The sequence below is a fragment of the Labeo rohita genome, chromosome 19 (assembly GCF_022985175.1).
Source record: "Labeo rohita strain BAU-BD-2019 chromosome 19, IGBB_LRoh.1.0, whole genome shotgun sequence".
Lineage (NCBI taxonomy): Eukaryota > Metazoa > Chordata > Actinopteri > Cypriniformes > Cyprinidae > Labeo > Labeo rohita.
Window position 1 is genome coordinate 14555661 of NC_066887.1, and position 12448 is coordinate 14568108.

General features: G+C 35.7%; 1 protein-coding gene across 1 annotated transcript in view; it reads right to left on the reverse strand.

Annotated features, from left to right (window-relative positions):
• csmd2 (CUB and Sushi multiple domains 2) overlaps nucleotides 1–12448 on the reverse strand; it is a 385015-nt gene that overhangs the window by 273027 nt on the left and 99540 nt on the right. Inside the window, exon 4 of the mRNA XM_051136347.1 lies at nucleotides 2950–3144. Within this exon, the coding sequence (XP_050992304.1) occupies nucleotides 2950–3144 (195 nt within the window). The remainder of the gene's footprint in view (nucleotides 1–2949; nucleotides 3145–12448) is intronic.

The following is a 12448-nucleotide window of genomic DNA, read 5'->3' on the forward strand; positions in this document are numbered from 1 at the left end:
GGCAATCACTCATTGTCAATGTTTAAAAAAAGGCACAGTATCAAAACACTTCCATTTTTGTAAGGCTGACCCATTTCCTGACATCTACTGTACGGAACAGAATTTTAGTTCAAATCAATGAGTTTTCTTAATAAGCTCGAGCAGACCTTTGAACTGCCCAAGGAAGTCTCTTTTATGTCAAAGTGACTTGTTCAATTGGCTTGGATAAATGGATGATGTGTGATGCATAAAGATCTAAGCCCCTACAAAAGATGGTCTGCTTGTGTTTCATGTCTCTTCATACCTTCTTCCTCAGGCTCTGCGGCTGCCATGGTAACACAGCAGCGAGTGGTGTGCAGCGGCACCCTGAGACCCGAGAGCCAGCACTGATAGAGAAGAACAACGGGAAAAAGAAAAGGATTTGGAGGAACAACAAATCCATCCAGTCCGTAAGATTTCAACTTTTTCGATTTTCCTTTATCTTCCTTTTGGAACGAGCATCCTGTTCAGTGTGCCACAGAGAAGGGTGGCGTGCCAGCAGCCCGCCATTTTGACGTTTTGAATGCGGAATACCGAATGTGTTCCCACAGTGTGAGTGAATGAGGAGGTTGAGAGGACTGTGAGGATACAGCCGTGTGGAGAAGCTTAGACGCAGAGATCTGAACGTATATATTCTTCTGGGAAAGTATTTATTACTGTAGGCTTGCTTATTAGATCAAATATTTATAATATGCTCTATAGGAAGTGGTAAATAAGGCAGACTGAATGCTGTGAAGAGGCCTGGAAGATAAGCTGTAAAGCGCACAGAGAAGCAAGATGGCTTCTGGAGCCTTACTGACACTGTGCGACTGCTTTAAGGGAAATGACCCAACCTCCTGCCACCTTCTGGTCACCCAAAATCAGAGCCAGAGAGTAGGCTGTCTGCTACCATAGCCTTTGATTTGATATTTTCTATGCATGTGTACAGAGCCAAACACGATTTAGTGTTGGTCGCATGGATAATTAATTGGAAAACCAAATGCCAGAGAAATATAAGATGAGGGATAACAGATGACACAAAAGCAGTTCAGATTTCAGATTTTACAACAGCAATTTAGTGTCAGTCGTATATATTTTGTGCCCTTTTTAGTGGACTTTAAGTAGACGGTGAATTGGAACTGACACTGTTAATAAACCACCTTGCGGTCTTGCCCTAATTCAATTAAATTAAAAACAAATAATAAAATAAAATGTCTATATATAGATAAGATGACAAATTTATTCTCATTCTCTATTGTTGTTAAGGACATAGACTTTTTAAAACAAATACAATAGCAATGAATAAATGCAGTGGTTAGCACAAAACAATACAAACGGCAAATAAATTAAGAAAAAATAAATATAAAATCTCTATTTTAATATGGCATTAAGATGTGGACCAAAAAAAGGATAATAATAAAAATTAAAAAGAGAGCAATAAATGATGCAATAGTTGCCACAAAATTGCAAAAGAAATTAAAATAAAAAAATGCAGTAACATAAATTTAAAATTAAATAATATAACAAGTCTATATATAGATGAGATGACAAATGTATTCTCTTCATTCTCTATTGTTGTTGGGGACATAACTTTTTAAAACAAAGAAGAAAAAAAATGTAAAAAGATAGCATTAAAATTACAAATACAATAACAAATTACAATAAAATATACTGTAAAAATATATATAAAAAATTAATTACATTAAAAACAAATAATAAAATAAAATAGGTATATATAGATGAGATGACAAATGTATTATTCTCATTATCTACTGTTGTTGGGAACTTAAATAAGATAAATGCAGTGGTTACCAAAAAAAAAAAAAAAAAAAAAAATAATAATCATAATAATAATTAAAATTGAAAATACAATATGCAAGATAAATTAAGATCAAATAAAGATAGAAAATCTCTATTTTAATGTGGCACTAAGACGAGGACCAAAAATACATAAATAACTAAAAAAAAACATCACATAAACTCTATTTTGCTGCTCAGTTCCTCATACAAATATGGCATGCTTATGTCTCCTGCAATACTTTACATAAATAATTCTTTGTTAAAGTTAAGAAGGAATGAGAAGCTGGAGACATATGGTTGGATCAGGATTCAGTAAATCCACAAACCGCTAACACCTGCCATGAGAAAGTGATGTGTTGGAACAAAAAATAGAGTGACGAGAAGAATAAAAACTGTACAATGAAAAAAAGAATCACGAGGGGCAGAAGGACGGCAGTGAATGATAGTGGAGCTTCAGCACTGGCAAGTGGGGGTCTTCTTCTGGCATTGCGTGCTTGAGCATGTGTGTCTTTACGTGGGCTTCCTGTCCCCCAGCCCGGGCACAGATGGCCCTGGTTGATACTGGCCTGCGAGAACACACTCACACTCGATCTGGAGACCACAGCTACTGTGCATTGCACTCGCATATGTCTAATACATTATACATGCTATTATGTGTGGAGCACGTTTTCATTGTTTTATTAACTGCAAGACCTGTGTATGTTTTTATGAGACTGTCATGAATATGTGAATATGCCCATGTACAGTTCATTTATGCATATTTATGAGCCTGTGTATAACAGAATGGACATGAAATGTAAGCACGTCATGTCAATGGGGGTTCAACGTTGTGTTAATATTTGGCCTCGAACTGTCAGCATGTTTTCGGTGTATCATGACCAAGAGCATTTGGATATCCCTCTCCCCCAGGCAACAGCTACCACGTGATCTCGCTGTCTCACACAACACGTCTGTGCGGCTTTTACACGTCGGCAGGTATCACCTCGGGGGTCTCTACTGCGTCTCATCCAGGAAAAATAGAACTGTGCAGCCAACCTGCTACTAAACGCTGGGATATCTGTCAGCCCTGATAAAGACACTTGGTAACCTTTTCTTGAGTGTCTCTTGAGGAGATTCAGTCCCACCTGGCCCATTCGGAGCCCCCGGACTCACCTCGGCAGTACGGCAGGGGGAAGTCCCAGGCAGCGGTGCCGGAGGAAGTGGCCAGGCAGGAGAGCACCGTGTGGCCCTCCAGCACATAACCCTGGTTGCAGCTGTAACGGATCTTATCCCCGATGTTGAAAGTAGAGCCCTGCTGCATGCCGTTCAGCAGCTGGCCTGGATTTCCACAGGTGTAGCTTGGAAGGGCTGGAATGGAATAGAAACAAAATGTTTTAAGTGTGTTGTATACACACAACATACTGTTAAAGAGAGAAATGCATTGAGATATTGTATGTTATAAAGGCAATCATGTTAAAAATGATATCTAAACAAATAAATTTTATTTTAGAATGCATTATAAATTGTTGTTTCTACTGCATTTTGATCAACTAAAAGCAATCCTGGTGAGCCTAAGAGATTTTCAAAAAGATTTTTGATGATGTAGGGTTACAAGAAATAGCTTGAATTTATATATCTACGATAGATAGAATGACAGAACGATTGTTGGAACGACCAATAGAATGATATAATGAAAACAACAGATAGAACGATAGATAGTGAGACAGATAGAATGATAGATAGAATGAATAACAGAACTATAGAATGACGGAACAATAGATAGAATGATCAGTAGAAAGATAGAATGACAACGACATAATAGATACAACTACAGATAGAACAATAGACAGACAGAACAACAGACAGATACAATAGACTGAAGAATAGATAAAATGATTTATAGAATGATAGAACAACAGATAGAACGATAATAGAGACAGAACGATAGATAGAATGATAGATAGACAGATCGATAGATAGATAATGACACTGACAGAACGACAGAGACAGATAGAATGATCGATAGAAAGACAGAATGACAGGATGCTAGATAGAATGATAGAGTGGTGGATAGATAGAATGACAGACAGATAAAACGATAATAGAGACAGAACAACAGACAGACAGAACGAATTATCATAAGAAAGATAGAACAACAGATATAAAGATTGGAAAGAATGATTTACAGAATGATAGAACAATAGATAGACCTATAAAACGATAATAGAGACAGAATGACAGACAGACAGAAAGACAAAACGACAGACAGACAGACAGACATACAGAACGACAGACAGAATGACAGAGACAGACAGAAGAATTGATATAACAATAGATAGAATGACAGATAGAAAGATAGAATGATTTACAGAATGATAGAACAATAGATAGAACAATAGAATGATAATAGAAACAGAATGACAGACAGACCGACAGAACGACAGAGACAGACAGAACAACATACAGAACGACAGACAGACAGAAAGAATAACAGAGACAGAGAACAATAGAACGATAGAACAATAGATAGAATGACAGACAGAAAGATAGAATGATTTACAGAATGATAGAACAATAGAATGATAACAGAAACAGAATGACAGACAGACAGACAGAACGACAGACAGACAAAAAGAATAACAGAGACAGAGAACGATAGAATGATAGAACAATAGATAGAATGACAGATAGAAAGATAGAATGATTTACACAATGATAGAACAATAGATAGAACAATAGAATGATAATAGAATGACAGACAGAACAACAGACAGACAGAAAGAATAACAGAGACAGAGAACGAGAACGATAGAACAATAGATAGAACGACAGATAGAAAGATAGAATGATTTACAGAATGATAGAACAATAGATAGAACGATAGAACGATAATAGAGACAGAACAGACAGACAGACAGAATGACAGACAGAACGACAGACAGAATGACAGTACGACAGATGGAACAATAGATAGAATGACAGATAGATAGAATGATTTACAGAATGATAGAACGATAGAACGATAAAGCGATAAAACGACAGATTGATAGATAGATAGATAGATAGATAGATAGATAGATAGATAGATAGATAGATAGATAGATAGATCTTGTTTTACATTCACTCACAAGTCAAACATAAATATGTGTTCTATATTCCAGCTCTTCTATTCAACACCAGCAGCTGTTTTTTCACTGATCTGTTTTGATTGGAAAAGCCATGCTAATGTAATTTAGTTTGAGGGTATACACTCAAACACACAAAATACCCATACTGGAAGACAAGCTCTCCTAATGGCAATGACCTGTTAGCAGGAATAGTACACAGCAGTAGGGAAATCTGTCTCAGTAGTGCCGGCTATGGAGACACAGCTAGTGAGAGAGAGATAGGTGGGCTGACTGCTGATTACATCAGCGCTGATTAGGAGAGCAGTTTCGTTACTGCACATGTGAGAGCATGTGAGAGCAACACGTTTGACACACGCTCACACACACATTTATCAGCATGCATATTAATGGCCAGTTACGCAGGTGTGAGAAATATACACTTGAGACTGTCTGATTTTAACCAGGACTGAGTTGAGTGCTCCCTTAACCATTAATTAACTTGATTGAACGAGTGGCATGAATATGAGCTAGAATGCTAACTAGATTTTCCCGTCGCTTGTCCGGTAGAACTGTTCAGAAGAATAAAAACCATCTACTTTCTCATTCTGATTTTGCATGTACATAAATCATAAATACATAACGGGTCTGTTTCTTACATAGAAATCCCTACTGGCCTTGAGAGAATTTAAGTATTCTGCACAACCCCTGGATGTTCCCTCATACCCTGTTCTCCCTGTGGCCCCGCTGCATTTGTCATCTCTAGTCTATAACTCACAGGACTGACTGTACCACCCTTGCAGTTTGACTGCTTTAACCATTTTAAGGGTCGCTATATTCTGCCCAAGTGCTGAAACGGCAAGAGATGCTTCCCGCATTACGTCTGCATCTATGACCCTCCTTCTATTTCTCCTTCTTTGTCTCCATTTCTACTAGACCCGAGAGAGAGGGGGAGAGAGAGAGGGGAATGTAAGAGTAAACACTTCATGTAACCTGGTGAAGAATGGGATTCACTTCCAGTTCGTCAATCACTTTTTTCTTTCCAACAAATTTCATTTGAGAAATAAATATTACTATTGACTATTACGATACCTATTACTAAAAACATTTATAGCAAAAAAATAAAAATAAAAAAACTCCAAAAACTTGCTATTAATCCTTTAAAAAAAAAAAAAAAAAAAAAAAAAAAAAAAGTTAAATAATTTTACCAACTCCAGACTTATGAATGATAAGTAGATTATGAAGAAATGTCCATCCACAATAATAAATATTACTATGACTATTACTATACCTGTTACGAGAAATATTTATAGTTATTACTCCGAAAACTTGCTATTAGTTCTTAAAAAATATTAAACAATTTAACTGACTCTAAAATTACAAATAGTAATGTAAGTAGATTATGAATAAATGTCCATCCACAAATAATAAATATTATTATGACTATTAATAAACCTATTACTAGAAATATTTAGAGTTAAAAAAATCTGTTATTACTCCAAAAACTTGTTATAAATGCTTTAAAACAATTAAACAATTATACAGACTCAAAACTTCGTAATGTAAGTAGATTATGAATAAATGTCCATCCACAAGTAATAAATATTAATACGACTATTACTATAACTATTACTAGAAACACTCACATATATACATATTTTTGTTTTGTTTTTTATTTTGCCATGTACAATGCTTTGCCAATATGTACTTAGATATAGAGGTCGACCGATATTGGATTTTACCGATACTGATAACTAGGTTGGACCACACTGGGCGATACCAATTAATCAACTGATAGCTTTTAAAATGGATAAAGTAGCCTACTAAACCATACTTTGTCAATCAATAAAAATATTAATATTAATTATATATTGGTCATTACAGTTAGTTCATTGTTCATTAATGTTAACAAAGCAACTAAACTTTTTTTTTAAATATATCAGTAAATGCTGAAATTAACACACTCTAACAAGGAACAACACTTCTATTCTACAGCTTTTATTAATCTTAATGTTACAAATGGACTCATATTGTAAAGTGTTACCATTACATCAACAATCAAGCTAAAGATGGCCATCTTTAAATATCTACACAAAGGCCACAGTATTGAAATTGCATACATATGGATATTGTGTACTATATAAAAAAGACTATAGGGACTTTGCTGTATAATTACGACCTTCTCAGCCGCTCCCGCAACGGACCCAACCCGGAAAAAACTATACGCATGGATCCGGTAATCAACTATCGTTGCCGATTAATCGGCAAAACCGATACATTGGTCGACCTCTACTTAAGTACGTCATGCCAATAAAGCAATATAAAATGAATTTAAAAAAATTGAGAGAGAGCCTGAATGTTCAAATATCCAATGGCACTAACCAGACAAACTTTGTTAAATCCAATGTCCTTCTCAAAAGTGCTCAGCACAGCAACCCAATAAATTTGAGGCTGCGTTCACGAGACGGGTACAAATGAAACGGCAAGGTCAAGAAATGCAGTTTGCATGCATTCACGGCGATCACGACACTCATAACCTGCTTAGCATGCAATATTTCCTCAGCAGATTCAAGAGAACTGATTTTATGCTGATGAGGATTGATTTGTTTTACCAGCAAAAAATAACTGAAGCAGCAACAGGCGTAAACAAGTGATTTGCAACAGCGAGAGACCTCACACCACATACAAATCACTAATGAAAACATATAGTTACCAAGAAAGCACTGTCTGGAATGTCTACAGTCACATTAACTAGCACGTATAGGCTAGGTTATGAAAGTCACATGTCCACGCACATAAAAATGAATATGAAAGCTCCGGCACAATCCGCTCTGACACACCTACCACTCTCCATAGTCTATACTTTAAAAGTGACATTGTGAAATTGATCCCAACACACTAGCACATTAGCTCAATAAGCAGTTTCTGCTTTGTTGAGCAACGATTCAATCAATGCCTTTCTGTGCGTGCACAATTACCAGGCAACTGCAGTGAACACTCATCACCCCCTTGCACACAACATGCAAGACATGCAATCTTTTGCAAATCCCACGATTCCTTCTTCATAGGAGAAGAATATTAGCAGCTTCCCACTATATCGTAATGATACACATGCATGAGTTCCAGCTGAAAGGAGATTGTTTAGCTGTGGATGACAAAATAGATTTTGAGTCCAATGTTTATACGTCCCATTGGTCACTCATGCTGTTCCAAACCTGTATGACTTGTGTTCTTCTGTGAAATACAATAGCTTTTAGTATTTTTGAGCATACAATGAAAGTGAATGGGGTCCAGAGCTGCCTGGGCCGCAACATTCTTCACAATATCTTATGTTTTACAGAAGTCAGTCATACAGATCTGAGATGCAGTCTGTTTCCTCTTTCTTCTCTTTCTTAGATCAGACTTAAAACAAAGACATTATGAAACTGCATATTTTTTCAAAGACATAAATGTGTATTTTTGTTTATGCCCCAGAGTAATAGCTGTTAAATTTAAGCATCAAAATTTTGTTCAGACAATTATATAAATAGACCCAACAGTGGAACTGTTTAAAGACTGTTTAATTCTTTGTTTGAGGACAAACCTACAGGGATTATATGCTCTTTTGACCTAAAAAAAAAAAAAAAACACCTTACTTCTTCAACTGCGTCATATTAAATAATAGATAAAATGGGATATTTACCAGTGACCTGCCAAAAATCTTGTGGTGACTAAGCTTAAAATAACAACAATATATAGCAAACATTAAATGAAAGTAAAATGTCCACTTTAATGTTTCAATCACGTATTATGCCGTTAAATTCAGGCTATTTCAAATAGTCTGAATATAATGGCAAAATACGTGAGAAATAAATGATCGGTCCAGACTTTGATTGTACCTTTACACCTTTAAAGTCCCCATGAAATCAAAATTTATTTATTTTTTTGTGTTTTTTACTATGAATATGCTAACCTTGAGCTTATATATAAGCTAGTGTGCTCCAAAACAATGACAAATTTCACATTTAGAAGATAAAAGCATTCAAAACCTACAGTCTCTCACTTTCGCCAATACGGATCAATGATTTTGATGACATCACCCTGCACTTCAGCTTCTCATCAAACTTTGTCCAATTGTATGCTCTCTAGAACCCGAAACGTCCCGCCCCCTACACTATAAATAGATGCTGAGGCTGCGGTTAAAATCGGTCACTTGTTCACAGAGTTAGTGTTTTCTGTACAGCAAATGGAACGCACTGCACTATATAGAAGGTAGGGAACAATTCAGATGGTGTAAATATGCTTTCCAAAGGGGCAAAAGTCATCTGGTTGTGCACTTTCACACAAACCACTACAATGCGGTTTAGAGATGTGATAGCACGGAGCGGATCTTAAGCGCGAGTCAGTGCAGACCACAAAATGTATCAGATCCATTTGAATTCTACACAGAATGCTATATTTTATAGCTATATGGATGATATTAGGAGGAGAAACTGTTAGACAAACAGCACTGATGAGTAAAAGGGGTAATCTATTAGACTGTAACTGTCAAAAGGTGTCAAATGTGGCTTTGCCAAGCTCAACATCTCACAAAATGCTTTTGGCTATTTAAAAAAGGGGGCGGACCTGCTTAATAAGTCCCGCCCTGTATTCCAGTTTCAGCTGAAATTATGTCAACACATAGAACAAGACTATGTGTTTCAAAGCACTTCAGTGGCATTTTAAATAAACGTGTTAAATACATTTAATATAATATATTTGATTTATTGGCATGCTGAAATAAATGTTGGACGTATTACATTATATTATATTATATTATATTACTTCTGTGGCTCAAATTTTTTATTTTGTTATTTTTTTTCTGTGGAAAGACAAACATACATAGTGATGAAAGCCACAATATTGAATGTCTCAGATCTATATTTACTGAGCAGTCCACTATTTTGTAAAGGGGGTCAAAATCAGTGTTGCCAAGTCTGTGGTTTTCCTACGGAATTGGGCTACTTTAACACTGTTGCCGCGGGTTGTTTTTGAAGCGACCCCAGTAAGATTATATTTAGCCCCTGAAATACTAATTTAGCAGCGGAACAGTTTGAAAATGGGAAAAATCACTTCTTTTGTTTTTATTTGCATACCTGTAACTCAAGAAGCATCAAAGATATCTTAATATCCTTTTAGATTCTGGTTCTTAAACTTTCCTTTTGGTATCTTGATTTTTTTGGCCCTCGATGGTTCTATCTCAGAGAAACTGAGATTCTAATGCAGCTCCATGAGTAAACTTGAAAACCCCGTGTAAAAATAAAATAAACATGATGGCAGCTTTTTAAAGTCATTTCTACCCCTCTCTAATTTGTCCCCAAATCTCAGGTGAAACTTGTCATTTTGACTCATCACTATATATGTTTGTCTTTCTAAAAAAAAAAAAAAAATATATATATATATATATATATATATATATATATATTAAACAAAATTGTAAAAATTGAGCCGGGGACCTCTGGTTGAGTTGACATGGAATGACCTTATATTATACCACGGGACTGATAAATGCCTTAATCTGATTGGCTGGTGAACGTTCTAAGGTGCACAATTATTTTCAGGGAAACGCATGGCTAAAGTAGTTCCAGGCAGGTCTTGACCACACCACATGGTCACATCACTTTTTACCAAATGATTTCAGTTATTTCAAAGGACCTTACAACCAATAAATATATACATATAGTAAATAATATAATATATATAGTAAACAACAAGAGGAAAAATGACAAATTATTTCTCTGTTTTTGCCACAGAATTACTCTCTTTACTCATACTCTCTTTCTCCCGCTCTCTCTTTCACCACTTCGCATCGTGGCCACATTATTTTTGAATAATTAAATTCAATCATCAATTATTCCTTACTTATATTATCAAATATGATCAATGTTTCTACATCAAATACAGTTCATTCATAATGTTTAACAAGTGGTAAGTCAACAGTGGGTTCTACAGTCAAAATTGTATTTTGTGCAAGCCATTGTGACATCCGAATGAGTCAGTGAATTCACACTTAATCCGAAGGGGTTTGTGTGAAAGTCAAGAATACTCCAGCTTGAATGAGTTCTCTCTCTCTCTCTCTCAGAGAGAGAGTCATAAGGGCTTTCATCTGGATCTAGTTTATTTCTATTTTCTTAGTAGCTTGTGTCAGCAGAAAAGCAGACAGGGAGGTAGGGTGGAGATGAGCTCTTAATAAATGCACAATTTATGTTTTCAAACCACTGGGGGTTGAAGGTGTCTGTCTCGCATTGAATGGTCAGTAACATTATGTGCTCATAATTGGCTCAGCATCTGCCCAGAGAAAACCTGCTTTGATTCTTCATTCAGTGTGCTTGTTATTTATATAAATAAATACTTATTTATTCATCATCTCTGAGCTGGCAAGATATGCCATAAACAGCAGGATTCCAGAGCCAATTAATTGGTAGTATAGCCTGCTCATAATCACATTTGGTTGTGGAAATACTCACACACCCGCACAAACAAGCAGTCAGTATAATTGTGATCGTGATAACTGTTTTAGAACAAGAAACAAACCCATAAATTGGAGTGAACCTAGTTTCACCTTCCTGAGAGAGTACAAACAAGGCTGTTAGTGACAACCTGTTGCTGCAGTGGCTGTAAGATGGACAAACCAAAGCCCATGAAACATTAATAAGCACTCAGACAGACCCAAAAATTCAAGACTGTGTAATCCATTGGGTGCCTTAGAGCATGTAGAGCAGAAATCTTCAAGTATTTGGCCATCAGAAAGTGACAAGAAAATAGAAAGAACAAGAGGCATGAAGAGCAGCGTCTCTTCCAGGAGCGAATCTAGAATTTTAGCCCTCGGGGGTCACAGCCTCTCACTCAGTATGAGATGTTGTAGCTTGACATTTCTTTTTTTAAGTATGTAGGGTGACAAGTTCAAATCTTGGTCGAATGATAATTTTTAAGAGCAATCTGTCAGAAAATATATATTGGTAACTGGATTTTTTGGCTGCATGTTATTTTATGATTTAGATGGCACATTCAAAAAAGATCATAATCTGAATATATATATATATATATATATATAAAACTAAAATAACACATTGCTAACATACACTGCCGATTCAAAAGTTTGGGATCAGTAAGATTTTTTTTTATGTTTTTTAAAGAACTCACCATGGCTGCATTTATTTGATCAAAAATGCAGAAACAAAAGCCTGTAATATTATGAAATATTATTTAAATTTAATATAATGGTTTTCTATTTTAATATACTTTACAACAGAATTTGTTCTCTTCATGCAAAGCCATAAAAATTCCCAACAGCCATTATACAATTCTTCAGTGTCACACAATCCTTCAAAAATTGTTCTAATATGCTGATTTGATACTCAGTTTTTGGAATATGTATCAATGTTGGAAACAGTTGTGCTGCTTAATATTTTTCAGAACTTGTGATACTTTCTTCAGGATTCTTTGATGAATAAAAAGTTAAAAAGAACAGCATTTATCAACATAAATCTTTTTATCAGTTTAACACATCCTGGCAGAATGAAGTATATATACACGTGCTTATTCCACAC